This window comes from Acinonyx jubatus, chromosome B4 (assembly GCF_027475565.1).
Source record: "Acinonyx jubatus isolate Ajub_Pintada_27869175 chromosome B4, VMU_Ajub_asm_v1.0, whole genome shotgun sequence".
NCBI lineage: Eukaryota > Metazoa > Chordata > Mammalia > Carnivora > Felidae > Acinonyx > Acinonyx jubatus.
The window spans coordinates 75,366,533-75,382,994 of NC_069387.1; the positions used below are offsets into that span (position 1 = coordinate 75,366,533).

The 16,462-nt window shown below is 40.5% G+C and overlaps 1 protein-coding gene and 1 long non-coding RNA gene across 6 annotated transcripts in view; one reads left to right on the forward strand and one right to left on the reverse strand.

The window, feature by feature from the left end:
• LOC128316397 (uncharacterized) overlaps positions 1-16,462 on the forward strand; it is a 43,776-nt gene that overhangs the window by 14,539 nt on the left and 12,775 nt on the right. Inside the window, exon 4 of one of the 2 annotated variants that reach the window (XR_008300245.1) lies at positions 11,890-11,975. This is a non-coding gene — a long non-coding RNA (uncharacterized LOC128316397). Of the gene's footprint in view, positions 1-11,889; positions 13,399-16,462 lie in introns of those variants that run through there. The other variant, XR_008300244.1, reaches the window with a different exon arrangement.
• Positions 1-16,462, reverse strand: part of CERS5 (ceramide synthase 5) — a 32,736-nt gene that overhangs the window by 2,872 nt on the left and 13,402 nt on the right. The window contains exons 2-10 of one of the 4 annotated variants that reach the window (XM_027036111.2): positions 9,154-9,259; positions 8,193-8,323; positions 7,304-7,361; positions 5,197-5,247; positions 4,415-4,507; positions 2,425-2,553; positions 2,206-2,312; positions 1,280-1,436; positions 151-259 (exon numbers count right to left, since the gene is read on the reverse strand). In XM_027036111.2, coding sequence (XP_026891912.1) covers positions 151-259; positions 1,280-1,436; positions 2,206-2,312; positions 2,425-2,553; positions 4,415-4,507; positions 5,197-5,247; positions 7,304-7,361; positions 8,193-8,323; positions 9,154-9,259 — 941 coding nt within the window. Of the gene's footprint in view, positions 1-150; positions 260-1,279; positions 1,437-2,205; positions 2,313-2,424; positions 2,554-4,414; positions 4,508-5,196; positions 5,248-7,303; positions 7,362-8,192; positions 8,324-9,153; positions 9,260-11,420; positions 11,481-16,462 lie in introns of those variants that run through there. The other 3 variants (XM_053226217.1, XM_027036110.2, XM_027036113.2) reach the window with 3 other exon arrangements.

The window sequence follows — 16,462 nt, forward strand, 5'->3', positions numbered from 1 at the left end:
AACTTGAGCTCCAGTCAACAATGGCCCCACAAGGTCAGGAGACAGGCATGCTCTGAGACAACACAGGGAACAGGAAGGGAAGCAGGAAGGAAGAGGAACACATTCAGACAGACATGCTTTACTGAACACTAGAAGCACAGATACACTTACATGCAAGAGATGAAACTGTCCAGCTCCCACCAGGCATAGAAAAAAGGAAGGAGGTGAGAAAAGAGTGGAGAGTACAGAGTCTGGGTCTAATCCTTCCTGGATAGGTCACCTGGTCAGGAAAGAAAAGCAGGGGAGAAGAGAGATGTCTAGTAGCTACAGCAAGATGCATAGGCACACTGAGCAAGTTCTGAAACCAGTTGCAGCCATAAGGAACAGGGACACAAGAAATCATTTATGCCTGGGTTACATACATTACATTCCATCCCTTTGTCCTAGAGTCAGTGTCTCCTCTAGCAGAGACCCCTCCCCCGCCCCCCCACCACCCCTCCCAGCTTGGGCTCTGCATTTGCCGAAGGCTGAATCCTCAGCCCATGCGCAAATCCCAGCCTGACTGCTTCAGAACTTGCAAAATTCAGTTATGAGTTTCATCATTTTTACCATAAATGACATCTTTCTTTGTGTTTTTGGGCTCTTGGCATAAGATGGGTACTTGAAACCCTAAATACCGATCTCATTTAGGATCATTTCTTCATACAACAGTGGGATGAGGTCAATACTTAGTCCCATATCTTAAACATCACAGTGTGGTCATCTTGGGGTGGCTTGTGAACTACCATGCCATTCCTAGGCAATCAAATGTTTCTGCTTTCATAAGTTTATAGTGTAGAGTTCTACATACAATTTCCTTTGGAAAAAAGATTTCTGTGCTAAAAAGCAAAAATATGAAATCCACTGAAGTAGGTAAGGGGTAGGAAATGGTTAAAGCCATCTAGAAACATAACACTGTTTATTATTTAACCACAGTTATTGTAAGGGACAGAAAGAAGGCAGATCTTTCCTCCTGTATCTTTTTTTTTTTTTTTCCTCCAGTAATCTCTGTACCTAAGGTGGGACTCAAACTCATAACCCAGAGATCAAGAGTTACATGCTCTACTGACTAAGCCAGCCAGGCACCCCTCTTAGTGATATCTTAAAAGGCTAAACACTTATAGAAAACGAGTCCTCTGGAGTCCTAAGCTTTTTGCTGGGTCTGCTTGAGTAGCTGGGGCTCACTAGGCTAGAGAAGTCTACTGAGTAATATCTATCTTCCTATCCAGCCCCAAAGAAAGAAGCCATCTTTCCTCCTCACCTTTCCTCGGATCAAAGCTTTGAAAGCAATTCGCACAATTAGGTAGGACCAGATGACATGCAGAACCTGTAGGATCAGGAGAAGGCCATTGAAGAGCCACCAGGAGGGATAAGGCCCGATCATCTCCCAACTCTCAAAGAAAGTCGTGTTCAGAATCCTAGAAGAAGTAGGCCAATGGTGAGATTCTAGAGTTAAAGCCAAGTAGACAGCAATGAAGTGGAGTTCCCTGGGAAGCAGAACCCAGTATGTTTTCTCCCTATACATTCTAACAGTTGAAATTCTAGGGATATTCATTAACACTGAGAAAATAAAGAAAGGGGGCCTATGAAATTTTCTATCTTTAGGGGCAGGGAAAGATATGTGAATCTCAGAAATTGGTGGATTAAGTCACATTTAATCGTTTCAAATACGCAGAGTTTCACAAAATTGGAGCAGCAATTTTAATCATAATCCTAGTCATTATTCAGATCCTCAGGCACATACAGGACAGGTGGTGGCTGATTCGCTCAGACTAAGCAAAATCTCCAACCTGCAGTCACTGACTCTGTACCATCAAGTAGGGAGTGTACAAGTCAGAGTGGTGTGTGTGTTGGTTAGGGTGGGGTAGAAGGTATAAGAGCAGGAAAACAAGAAGAACCTGAGAATTTTATAATCAGCGCAAAAGAAGGCAAAGGAATTACTTAGGCATAAAGTGAGGGCTGTCCCTCAGACAGGAGTCAGGAAAGCCACAGCCAAGTGAGTTGGATGTTCTCAGTCTGGATTACACCTCCCTAGGAATACTGTGGGAGGGTCCTGTGAGTCCACAAAGGGTCAGGTTAAGCCAAGGATAAAGCAGGGCAATAGGGTTTTTGGTGGCCTATTTCCTAAATTGGCAAAAGGTATCATTAGCTACATACTGACCACAGCTCCATAACCCTAACACTCACCAGAATGGGTAGATTCCTAGACGAGTGACCACAAAAACAGCACTGAAGATCACAAAAAGGGTGTCACAGAGACGCTGGTATTTGGCATAATTGGCCAGTTTGGCTGCCTGGAGAAAGGAAAATAAGAATTGAGTTGAGAGAAAGCCGGTTCTCAAATAGGAAGAAAAGGAGAGAAAGAGAGGAATGAGGAAAAAGGAGTTGGGGGGGGGGGGGTCTCACCTCCAGCAAGAAGTCTGAGACATCATGTAAACACATGACCAGAGTTCCCACCCGAACCATGTTGTTGATATAGGAGAAGGTGATGAGCCCAATGGTGGCCAAGTGATGCATAAACATGATCAGGAAGTCCTAGCAAGGAATGGAAATAGAAGGGGCAGGTAAAGGCAAGGCCATAGAGATATCAGCCAACCCAATGCCCTGCATGTTCTCTGAGGATCTTCTCCCACTGCTTAGAGGTTCCATTTTGTCTAAACTCTCCCATATGGAGCACCCCTACCGTTTGACGCAAAACTCTACACCAGTGATTGACCCATAATCTATGTTAATATAGTTCAAAGCACAGAAAATAACAGTTTTCTTTGGAAGTTGTGGAATATGTAGACCATGTATGCTGAGTTGACACTTGGAAATAACTTCCTAGGTGGTAGTCAGACCTACAAGCCATAGGTAATCTGTGAGATTCTAAGACTGTTTTGATGAAAGATATTTCAACCAAAGAGACCTAACAGAAAGGAGAGGTTTATGGAAGGGCAAAGCTAACCTCTTCAAAAAAGTTTCAGAGAAATGCTAAACAATCCATTTTAACTGTAAGCACTTTCTGCTTTCAGATTTAAAGCTCTAATTTCCTCTTGGGTTCAAATGCCAAGGTCAGACTCAGAAATCTCTAAATACCTGTTATCAGACATGTCTAATAAATACTTCTCAGCCCACTGAGGGACAGAGAATGGGAGAAGACAGGTGAATTTGGGTGAGAGAAACAAGGATGAAAAGTCTGTGCTCTCCACATAGATATAGTGGTATGTTATAGTTCTTGAGTTGGGGGCGGGTTCATAAGTATACATTCTAGTATGTTTTAAAACCCACATATAGGGGCGCCTGGGTGGCTCAGTCGGCTAAGCGTCGGACTTCAGCTCAGGTCATGATCTCACAGTTCGTGAGTTCAAGCCCCACGTCAAGCTCTGTGCTGACAACTTAGAGCCTGGAGCCTGCTTCGGATTCTGTCTCTCTCTCTCTCTCTCTCTCTCTCGCTCGCTCTCTCTGCCCCTCCCCGGCTCATGCTCTGTCTCTCTCTGTCTCAAAAATAAATAAAAACATTTAAAAAAAAATAAAAAAAAAAAATAAAGCCCACATATATATTACAAATCTTTTTATATGTGTCATGTTTTAAAATAAAATTTTAATAAGGGGACCTGTGTCTCCTGACCATAGAAGAGTGCAAGACATTTGAACTGAGTATCAAGCTTCTAGATTACACAACAACTAATAACCCAGATTAGTTTTAATACATTCCCATAAATGCTAATTCTGGTCTTCCTCACCAAAGATAACCATGAGATAGTGACAAATTAAAGTCAGAGCTGCTGGAACCACATTACTTCAGGTGCATACCAATAAAGTAAAGATTCTGCCCTTTCTGTCCACTTATAAAAAACTTAAGTCATTCCCAACTTTGTCACTATATGGGCAAGTCAACTCACTTCTCCGAATCTTTGTTTCCTAAACAACAGCAAGAAAATGGTAAATGAAATCATCTAAAACCCTTTCCAGTTGACATTCTTTAAGTAAGTGGGGTCACCAAGAAGGGAGAACAGAGAGAGAGAGAGAACGAGGGCTCTACAGCAAAACAAAAGCCAGATCTAGCTATTCTGGAGGCCGGCCTTTTCCTGGATCAGGCCTTGCTATCCCTTAGTTCTGACTAGTTTCCAAAGCTCTATACATGTAAGAACCTTAGAGAAAAATAAGGAAAAGGATATGCTTTTTAGCTGGTTAACTTTTTATCCTGGGCTGCCCTGAACGCCTCAAATATACTTACTTCATCATTAGTCAAGTCTCATTTCTGAGAAGGTTACAAAAAGCTAATAGTCCCATCAAGCCTACTTTTTCCCTCTTTTGTGGTCCCAATCAGGGTAGAGAATGAACACGGGCAGTGATGGTGGCTGCTAGAAAGGAGGATGCAGTATGTTAGAGTTGAGGGAGACAATGTCTTTACCTTTCGTTTAATGTCTATAAACTGAGAAAACATGAGAGACCAATAGAAGGCCAATTCCATGATATAATAGTAATAAAGCCCACTTGTGAGAGGCTGAAAGAGAGAAAGAAGTAGTTAGAATACCAGCTAGTCAAAAATTCATTCCATCTCCGCAACTTTCTCCGTCTTGGAGGACCAATACCCAAAATTATTAGACACCCTTCCTCCCCACCGTGTTGCAAGATCTGTAACAGCTAACAGATTTGGGATTGGTATGGAGACTTAAACCTCTTCCCTCTGCCCCTCCACATACACATTTTCTACTCGCATCTTTAGAGATAAGGTTAACACATACTATAGCACAATCAAATCAGTGTATCTAGAATTCTGGACAATTAGTACTTTTCAGGGGATTTAATATACTCAGGTCTTTTCTTCCACCCTGTTACAGCCCCTCGACATTTTTCTAGAATAGATTAGAACCAAGATGCTTTTAAGGAGACTCCAAGTTACCCTTGATTCAAAAAGGACACCTGAGCCAGAAAGCATCTCATCAAGTGCCAGGAAGCTGCTTTTCTTTTGGGCCCAATTAGGGTGAATATAATGGGGAATCTGGAAAAGATCACTGGATTTCACAGCTATGGGAGGCCCAGAAATAGATACCCTAAATACATGAGTCAAAGAGACTCGGCCCCTAATCCCTCAAGAAAACCAAGAAAACATGCCATCTGCTCTGGGACTGTCCTGCCCACCCTACCTTACACACACACGAGGCCCCTGCCTTGAAAGGGCTCAGACTGTACCTGATATGGATAGCTATGCCAGCACTGTCGGATGTCCCAGAACCAAGGTGACTAAAAGGAAAGAGATAATCCAAGTCAGCCTTTAGGATTCAACCCTGGTTTACCAAATAATCCCTTTCTCTCTCTGCTAGGAGCAAAAGAGAAATGGGGAAGAAAAAGGAATCCCCCTCTTGACAGAATTTAGGGGGTCCTTAAAAGGTCAATAAATGGTTAGGTTTTTGTTCTAGAGCAAGAAAAGTGTTATTACAAATAGAAAAGCCATGCTTTGAAATAAATAAGAGCAGGGAGAGCTCTAGGATAGTTTTTAAAAACCTCAACACCTAGGATATAGGAGCTAGGGATGCAGGAAGACCGTGATTCCATTCGACAACCAAGAGAGAGATCTGCATGCCAAAGATTTAAATCAAAAATAATTATCTCTAATGGAGTTTCAATGTCCTTTAAGGAAATTTGTCCATTTCATCTAAGTTGTTGAATTTTTTACTATTTGATTGTTCATAATATTGTGTTACTATACTTTCGATGTCTACAGGATCTATAGTTACAGCCCCCCCTGCCCTTTTCTGACACTGATGATTTGTTTCTTTTTATCTAGGGGTTTACCTATTTTATTTTATTTTATTTTATTTATTTATTTTTTTTTCAACGTTTATTTATTTTTGGGACAGAGAGAGACAGAGCATGAACGGGGGAGGGGCAGAGAGAGAGGGAGACACAGAATCGGAAACAGGCTCCAGGCTCTGAGCCATCAGCCCAGAGCCTGACGCGGGGCTCGAACTCACGGACCGCAAGATCGTGACCTGGCTGAAGTCGGACGCTTAACCGACTTCGCCACCCAGGCGCCCCGGGGTTTACCAATTTTAATGAAACCTTTCAAAGAACCAACTCATGGCTTTGTCTATTGCCTATGTCATTAGTTTTTTTACTGTTTTTAATTATTATTTCTTTCCTTTAACTTACTTTGGCATTACTTTGCTCTTCTTTCTCCAGATCTTAAAGTAGAAACTTGTATTATTGACTTTAAAGCTTTCTTCTTTTCTAATATAAACATATAAAGTTATAAATTTCCCTTTAAGCATGCTTTAGGGGCATCTCCTAAGTTCTGGTATGTTGGATTTTCAGCATCATTTCAATTAAGTATTTTCTAATTTCCCTTGTGATTTCTTCTTTGATCCATGGCTCATTTAGAAGAGTTTCACTTCCAAATATTTTCTAGATATCTTATTATTATTGATTTTTAATTTAATTTCATTATGATCACAGAACATATTTTGTAAGATTTCAGGGGCCCCTGGGTGGCTCAGTCAGTTAAGCAACTGACTTCAGCTCAGGTCATGATCTAACAGTTCGTAGGTTTGAGCCCTGCATCGGGCTCTGTGCTGACAGCTCCGGATCCTGTGTCTCCCTCTCTCCCTCTCTCTGCCCCTTCCCCACTCACGCTGTGTCTCTGTCTCTCAAAAATGAATAAACATCAAACAATTTTTTATAAGATTTTTTTAAAAAAGTCACCAACCGTGGTGTATATTTATCTGTTCCCTTCCTTCAGTTCTGCTTTTTACTTAATGTATTTTGAAGTCTTAATTATAACATTTAGAGGAAGATAGTACAGTACAGTGGAAAAAACAACATGGACTCAGGAATCAAAAAGCCTGAAATTCTTTTGACAATTAACTGAAAAGCAGGAATAATACCTGTTTTATCCACTTTAAAGGTTTACTGATTCCTACAGTAACCTAACCCTGATTTCTACAACTGTCTCCTTGGAAGAACAAGATCTTTGTCAAATGCTTTGTAAACCATCACAGACTTTGTAAACCAGCATCAGATTAAATCACATCTGATTTAATCAATACTATTACTATTTGTGTACTATGCTATTACTATTACAATTATCTCCCCTAAATAAAGGGAGAAACAGTAAAGTTACGAAATCAGATGCCAGACAGACAACAATCTATTTGGCATATAAACCTGGGCTGTAGGCATTACAGAAAAAAATAAAAGGGCAGGGAGGAAATAAAGATCTAATGGTATCACACAACTCTTATCTCTAGAGATGTAGGCATGATTAGAACCCAACAGAGGACCAGAGAGAGTTTAGACTTACCGACCAGAGAAATCTAATTCCATAGCAGAATATACATAAATAAAAAGTGAATCTCCACCTGGGTGGGCAAAGAATAGAGGTTAGATGGATATTCACTCAAAAGAAAGTTTTTGAGGCTAAGGAGGTCAGGATAGCAGATTTGGGGACAACACAATTATGGGTAAAAAATAAGATCCCAGAGCGGCACCTGGCTGGCTCAGCCAGTAAAGCATGTGACTCTTGATCACGGGAGTCATAAGTTTGAGCCCCAGGTTGAACAAAGAGTTTACTTAAAAATATATACATAAATAACATCTTCAAAAAAAAAAAAAAAAGATAAAGTTCCCAGCACGGGGACAAATATTGTTACCTAAAAATCCGAAATGATAGACGTCTTCCAGCTTTGTTTAAAATAGATTCCCACCAGTGTATACTGGTTATAATCAACTTTTCTTCCATATCAGACTCCCTAATGATAGTGCCTAATATTTTCTTTGCATGACAATGATCAATTGTGTTCGGTGTACAGGGGATAATTAGTAAAAACCCAGTGAAATGAAGGACAGTATGTCCAGGAAAGGATACTTCCTACCAAAATGTCAATTTACCGCAAGCCGGTACTATCTCTACCAAGGTGTACAAGGGTGTGCCTATCTACCTATATAAGTGCAGTTATAGGAATTCACTCCCAATCTATTTGAGAAGGAAGAACAAAATCAAACTACAACATGTAGCTTAATGGCGGCATGTTCAAGACACTAAGGGCGACCGGTCTTCCAGTTCTCTTCTTTCCTGCCTACAATAAATTGAGTCAGCCCTCTACATTCATTGACTATTGTCCTACCAAAAGAAAACCTCAGTCCAGTCATACCCCACCCTTCTCACTCCCCACCTCCATATGCACACCTACATGCTCTCACAGAACTTAGTGAGCGTTGGGGGCTTGTCCTGATTCCTCCGATGACGAAACCAGCATTGGATTTTTCGGACATCCCAATCCAGTTGTTTTGACAGGCCCTCTAGCCTTTTCTCATCAGGATACTGTGGATGCATGACCAGAGTCAGAACGTCCCTTTCTCTTCAACCCTCTCATTAAATCCCCCTGACTAGCTGAGTGGCAAAAAGGGGGGATATACAACTACAACGGTTTAAGGGATGTTTATCCTTCTAGGTTTCACCCCCATACTCATTTTTAGTAAGAAGTCCTATTTCACATATCAAAGACCTTTGCCTGTAGCAAAGCTTTATTAGCTTTCCTTTAGAATCCTTGTTTGGTCTTCTCTCTCCAGCCCAAGCTGAATAAAAAAAGCTATTAAAAACCCAAACTGCAGGGGCACCTGGGTGACTCAGTTGGTTAAGTCTCCGACTCTTGGTTTCAGCTTAAGTCATGATCTCACAGTTTGTGAGTTCAGCCCCACATCAGGGTCCACACTGTGCAGAGCCTGCTTGGGATTCTCTCTCCCTCTCTCTGCCCCTCCCCTGCTTGTGCTCTCTCTCAAGATAAATAAATAAATTTGAAAAAAAAAAAAACTACAAAGGCTATTGGTACCATCCCTATCTGGATTATGCAACTAGATAATGACAGAAACTGGAGCAGGGAAAAACAAAATCAAAATACGATGTGTGTCTGGAGAAGGTGGGGTTGTGGTTACTAGGTCTAAAATCCAAATGTATGTAAACTTATTTAAGGGATCCTGACCCAAAGGTATTTCCCTGAGGGGATAAAGTTCTCCTTATAGTTATATAGACTACCGAAATGTGAAAGATCATCCCATCCTATCCCTATCCTTGGAGACACTTGCTCTCTACCGCCCCCTGCCCTATGGGGTAACCTCTCACGTGAATCTTCCTCTCTTTCTTTGCCGACTTACCTTGGTAATAGATACGAACACCTTTTCAAGGATGGCATTGGGTTGCGCCTGATAAGGACCACTGTCCTGAATGCCAACACGGAGTGCACAGGGTTTAGCAATAAACCTGTAAGGATAAAAATCCAAAGCCAATTTTAAATATGGTTTGCTAAGCATGAAAGAAAAAATCCTGATTAGGGGGCTGATGGAAGGCAAAGGGAAAAAACTGGGCTGGGAACCAGGACTTTTTAATTTATTCCTAGATTCTGCCACTGACTTACTTGCAAAGTGACCTGTTTGAGAAATATTAGAACATAAGCTCTCTTTCCATTTTTTTCCTGGCTTCTCTTATCACATCTTGAGCTGTAGAGTCAGAAAGACCTAGGTCAGACCTATCATTTTATCTACTAGTCTTCCATTTATTGCCTGTAGGAAGGAACTGCAGCAGTTTACTTAATCTCTATAAGTCTGTTTTTTCATCTAGAAGATGAAGATAGTATCAACATCCTTGCTACTCAAAATAAGACCAAAACATTATTGGTTTTTCCTGGAAACCTTTTGGAAATGCAGAATCTCAAGCCCCATCCCAAACCTGCAAAATCAGAACCTGCATTAACAAGATCCCCAGGTGATTCCTATGCCTATTAAAATTAGAAGTGCTGGTCTACTTTACAAGAATCCTATAACTATTCAATGAGATAATATATATGAAGACTATGGCACAAAGGAAATGCTTAATAAATGGTAGTTTCCCTCACATCAAAAATCAAGAAGATCTTAACTGGAGGGCAAAGTAGAACTGAGACTGAGCTCTTCCTAAATACAAATATCCTGGGTCTTGGTCACCTTCCTGCCTAAACAAAAAATTATGGAAATACTTAGAACTTTAGTAGCCTGGAAGAAAGGAAATTAGGAAGGATGAGAAATAAATTACCTATTAGTACTCAATTCTATTCCCAAATCTACCATTAATAAGTCATATAAACTTAAGTCACTTAACTTTTGGGTCTTGGTTTTATCATCTAGAAGAAGTAATGACATGATATCTAAGATTTTTTTTCTTTTTTTAAGTTTATTTTGAGAGAGAGAGAGAGAGAGTGAGCATGAGTGGGAGAGGAGCAGAGAAAGAGAGGGACAGAGAATCCCATGCAGGCTCCATGCTGTTAGATTGGAACGTGACTCTGGGCTGGATCCCACAAACAGAGAGATCATGACCTTAGCCTAAATCGAGTTGGACACTTAACCGACTGAGCCACCCGTGCCCTTAAGATTTTTTCCCAAATCTAGTATTCCATGGTGTTATCATTAACTGTAATTAATTTCTAACTTGTAGACCTTTGAAAAATAAGGAACTATTCTTTGGTTCTTCAAGAAAAATCCCTCTAGGGGCGCCTGGGTGACTCAGTCGGTTAAGCGTCCAACTTCGGCTCAGGTCATGATCTCACAGTCCGTAAGTTTGAGCCCTGCGTCGGGCTCTGTGCTGACAGCTCGGAGCCTGGAGCCTGCTTGGGATTCTGTGTCTCTCTCTCTCTCTGCCCCTCCCCTGCTCATGCTCTGTCTCAAAAATAAATAAAACATTAAAAAAAAATTTAAAGAAAGATCCCTCTTAGGGCACACGGCTGGCTCACTCCATTAGCATGCGGCTGTTGATCTCAAGGTCGTGAGTTCAAGCCCCACATTGGGCATAGAGTTTACTTAAAAGAAAAAAATTCTTTAAAAAAAAAAAAAAGATCTCTCTCTTCCACATCCATAAATTTCTGTGAGCATTAGCTCTAGGAAAAGCTCTACATAGTCATTTTCAGAATAAGTCAAAACCAGTTTTAGTTCTCTTAGCATCTTAAGGAGTCCCAAAATGAAATTGTGACTGGGAGGCGTAAGATCGAGTGCTCTTGACCTATTTCTTGGTCTGCATTTGAATCCAGAATTTATCTCTAAGGGAGGAACTGAGAATAAGAAACTTTATTATCTTCCTCTGTGAAAACTTCTTCTACCCTTATCACGAAAGTTCCTGGAGCCATGGAGAAATATTTATTCCAGCACAAAGTTAATCACATCTGTAACCTATTCTCTCCTCTTTGACACAGGTGGTACAAAAGTTTCATCCAAAGGCCAACACTATTAGATACTTTATATTTCCTGGTGTATTATTCTGTGTACAAATATTTTAGCACCCCACTCATGTTTAAACTCCTTATGAACACAGTATACAGGGAATGCTGTTTTTGTATTTACCAAGATTCTGTGTCTGTGCTCAGTAATTAACAAGTGACAGGTCTCTCAAATCCTACCCTTGCTCCATTGGAACTCAGTTTGGACCCAGGACTGATCAGCATCCAGAGGAGTAACTAAGTCAGTCATTCTTTGCTTTTCAGTTGGTGCTACAGGAGAGAGAAAAGCACTGAATTATCTCTGTATCCTCTCATCTACATTAACTGTATGAAGAAGTAGACCCAATAACAAAAATAGCTTTTCCAATTCCTACTCTTACTCCCTGATCCAGAGCTCTTCAGTCCAGAAGCAGTCAGGTGATCAAAGGCCCTGGAGTTAGATTTTGCCAGCTAAGAGATTTTGTGAAAGTTACTCATCTATAGAATGGAGATAATGTCTACCTCACAGGGTTATTTTAAAAATGAAATGACATGATCCATGCCTAACCCAGTACCTGATATTTAGTAAACACTCATTAAAAGGCAGCTATTTATTATTGTTGTTGTTCTTAATATTATTATTAAAAGCAGCTATTATTATTTTTACTAGAAACAGTTCAGGCTTCGTTCTCCTTGATGGTGTCTCTGGAAGAAGCCAAGAAGTACAAGAAATCTTCTTTCATACGACAGAGATAGGTTTGTACCCTGCTTACCTGGGTGAAGCCAAGATAATTTTTTTATTATCTAGACCTTGGAGTGAACTTAATATCCTAGAGTCAGAATTAGCTCATATCCTGACCTCATTAGTTCACAGACTGCAATGAAAGACAAAATTACTAGCATGCAGTCACAGTTAGACAAATACAGACCCTAAGAGGAACGCCTGGATGGCTCATTTGGTTAAGTGTCTTGATTTTGGCTCAGGTCATGATCTCATGGTTCATGAGACTGAGCCCCATGTGGGGCTCTGCAGTGACAGCACAAAGCCTGCTTGGGATTCTCTCACTCCCTCTCTCTTTGCCCCTCCCCATTCATTCATTCTCTCTCTCTCTCTCTCCTCTCAAAATAAATAAATAAACTTAAAAAAAAAAAAACAAGAAACAGACCCTAAGAAAATTTATCTATTTGGCAAATATTTATGGGGCACCTATTTTGTGCTATAGCATGAAGCATAAAACATAAATAAGCATAAAACATAACTAAGTTTGAAAAATAATTTTTTCCATGATAAAAATTAAATACATAGATTTATGTACTTAATGAAATCACCTTAATGAAGAAAGTGAAATTAGGTATTCATCCTTTTTGTTAGATAGGCATTTACCGAACTGTACAGATTCCTAGGGTCTCAGAGACCGTTTCAGGAGGTCTACACGGTCAAAACTATCTCATAATAATTCTATAACTTCATAATAATTCTTGTTTCTCTCACTCTCTCATGAGTGTGCAGTGGAATTTTCCATGGGTTACATGACATTGCAATAGACTGAATGCAGGAGCTGACATGAGAATACAGGTGCCAAATACTAGAGTGTTAAAAAAAATGTAAAATAATGCTATTCTTCTCACATTTTATTTTGTTTTGGAAAATAGTTATTTTTCATGAAACATTAGTTGTATTACCAATATAATCAATTTATTGCCATTTGTAAATGAATTAATAGAATATATATCTTTAAAATTCCATTTTAACTTCTAAAATAGTACATGTTGATAGATACTATCCATGTAAACATAAATTTATGTTTGGGGTCCTTAATAATTTTTAAGAATGTAAAAATTTTTAAGAGTGTAAAAGATTCCTGACATCATAGTTTGAAACTGCTGTTGATGGCAGTGAGAAATCACATTTATCTTGTGATTTTCTGTCCTCTACAGGATCAATTTGTCGCCCAAGTTTTAAAATAATTAAAAAAAAATTTTTTTTAGTGTTCATTTTTGAGAGGGAGAGAGCATGAGCAGGGGAGGGGCAGAGAAAGAGGTGGATACAGAATCTGAAGCAGGCTCCAGGCTCTGAACCGTCAGCACAGAGCCCGACACGGGGCTCGAACTCACAAACCGTGAGATCATGACCTGAGCCAGAGCTGGACGCTTAGCTAAGCCACCCAGGTGCCCCTAAAATAATTTTTTTAAAGTTTTTTTTTTTTAATGTTTATTTTTGAGACAAAGACAGAGCTTGAGCGGGGGAGGGACACAGAGAGAGGGAGAGACAGACAGAATCCGAAGCAGGCTTTAGGCTCTGAGCCGTCAGCCCAGAGCCTGACGCAGGACTCAAACTCACGGACTGGGAGATCGTGACCTGAGCCGAAGTCGGACGCCTAACCGACTGCGCCACCCAGGCACCCCTTAAAAAATTATTTTAGGGGCGCCTGGGTGGCGCAGTCGGTTAGGCGTCCGACTTCAGCCAGGTCACGATCTCCCAGTCCGTGAGTTCGAGCCCCGCGTCAGGCTCTGGGCTGACGGCTCGGAGCCTGGAGCCTGTTTCTGATTCTGTGTCTCCCTCTCTCTCTGCCCCTCCCCCGCTCAAGCTCTGTCTCTGTCTCAAAAATAAATAAAAACATTAAAAAAATTTTTTTTAATAATTTTTTAAAGTATTTATTTATTTTTGGGAAAGCACAAGCAGAGGATGGGCACAGAGAGGGAGACAGAGGACCTGAAGTGGGCTCTGCACTAAGAGGCTGACAGCAGCAAACCCGATGTGGGACTCGAACTCATGAACCAGGAGATCATGACCTGAGCAGAAGTCAGACACTCACCGATTGAGCCACCCAAGCACCCCTAAACTAATTTGAAAGACCAGACTTCCCTTAGCCTGCAGGTCTAAATAAGTAGGCATTTAGTGGCCTATACTGAATGGTAAGCTGCTCCTTTCCACCTGCCACTCCAGGAACATGAGTCTAGTGACCCAAACTGTTATGTTTTGTAGACATCATTTCATTCTGCCTTTTTCTGCCCTCCACATACATGGCAGCAGCTGACTAAGGCCTGGGCTAATGAAGGCGAAATTACTTATTACTTTGCTTTTTACCAAAGACAGGAGCTATACTAACAACTCTATCTTTGCGATTCACCGCAACATCATTAATGGATATGAACTATACACAAATATGTTTCACAGTATAGATTAAGCTTTTCAACTAGTGTATCATGGCAAGTAATGTATTTGGGCTACGTTGATGCTGAGATACTGCTCCTAGCTCTCAAGGGTGGTCCACGGAGCCTATGGTAACCAGGAAACCTTAGTCTGTAGCCTTTGGCCTCATATACCCTACTGCGCAATACATGAATTATTTTCTATGTGTGCAGCAACATGATTAGGTTGGGAAGCAGTGGCTTAGATCAATTTCTGGAAAGATATAAAGTGTCAAAATTTATATATAAAAAAGAAAAATAACCATCAAAGAAACCAAAATAGGGAATGAGATGGAGTGAAAAATACAATAAAAAGAGAAAGGTCTTATACAGACTGATGAGGATGGTGTATCAGTAGGTAGAGTACTGAGTAATAATTATCTGACCCTGAATGCTCCCTGCCACACACACACACACACACACACACATGGGAGAGATGAGAACTGAGATATTTAAATAAAGATTCTTAGGTCCAGATAAAGCCTGTTTAGAAAATGTAATCCTTAGGTACACAAGCAGCATTTGAAAACCCTCCCCCAAGACATATGTATACAAGAGGCAAAATGCAGAGTTCCACACAAAACAGATTCCAAAAGTCCTTTCCCTTTGCAACTGAATTCTTAATAAACCAATCACATTAAAAATTTGAGTAGCTTCTATTGGGTGGACAGAGGAGAAAGTACAAAAAGACATTCAGGCAGTGGGAACAGCATGTACTAAAGCAAACAGAAGAGACAAACTACTTACAGAACTATGCAATGTACAAATTCAGGGGTGGCAACAGTGGCAGGAGGAAGAAAACTCCACAGATAGAGGCCAAATCACAGGTATGTTATGTTATGTTATGTTATGTTATGTTATGTTATGTTATGTTATGTTATGAGTGAACTTTATCCTACAGTTGATGGAGAGGCACTGGAAGGCTTTCGGCCAGGAGAAGAGTTAGATTTGTATATTAATAAAGGAGCATCATCAGTTAAAGGCTACTGTAAAAACTCCATGCTTTAAGTGATAAAGCACTGAACTAAGGCTATAGAAATGAAAACGAAAGGGCGGATTCAAGAGCTGCTGAGGAGGTAAAATTAATAGCACTTGGTAACAGAATAGATGTAAGAGGCAAAAGCAGAGTCCAGCCTTCCTTATTTCTGACTTGGGAAACTAAGTTGATTATGGTGTCTCAACCAAGTAGAGCATAAGATAAAGCAAATTTGGGAATGATAGATGAATTGTGTTAGGCTGAATTTGAAGTGCTCACAGGACACTGAAATGGAACTGTCTAGTAGGCAAATAAAGAGGCTTAAGACACACACACACACACACACACACACACACACACACACACACACCTGAGAAAGAAAAAAGAGCACAAGAGAATGAGAATATAGGTGGTAGCTAAAATTGTGGGGGTGGATGGATGTGAGTGCAACAAGAAAGGAACACAAACTGAGGCTCCTGGGTGGCTTAGTTGATTGCTTAATCCAACTCTTAATCTCAGCTCAGGTCTTGATCTCAGGATAGTGAGTTCAAGCCCCGTGTTGGGCTCCATGCTGGATGTGGAGCCTACTTAAAAAAGAAAGAAAGAAAGGAACACAAATTGAGAAGAAAACCAAGGTCAACATCCTGGGAAACACTAATATAAAAGGTGAATTTAGAGGGCAGGAAGACCAGAGGTAGAGTTGTATCAAATGAGGCAGAGATCAAGTAAGACAAGGATTTCAGTATCCACTGGATTTAGCAATTTGGAGATCTGTGGTAACCTTCACCAAAGAAATTCCAGTAAAACAGAAAATCTAGAGACAGCAGTGAGTTACATCAGTGAAAGATATAAGGAGGAGGAAGAAAGAAATGGAAATAGTTAAGATTCTTAAGAATCTTGACTAAGAAGAGAAGGGAATGCCTTCAACATCCTGCATCAGAATCACACTTCTCCAACTCCCACTCATTCCTCAGTCTTCATCTCTCTCTCATCTCGTTTCTGTCCCTACGCTCCATTGACACTGCTCTTGCCAAAAATGATCTCCTTATTGTGAAATCAAATGGATGCTTTTCAG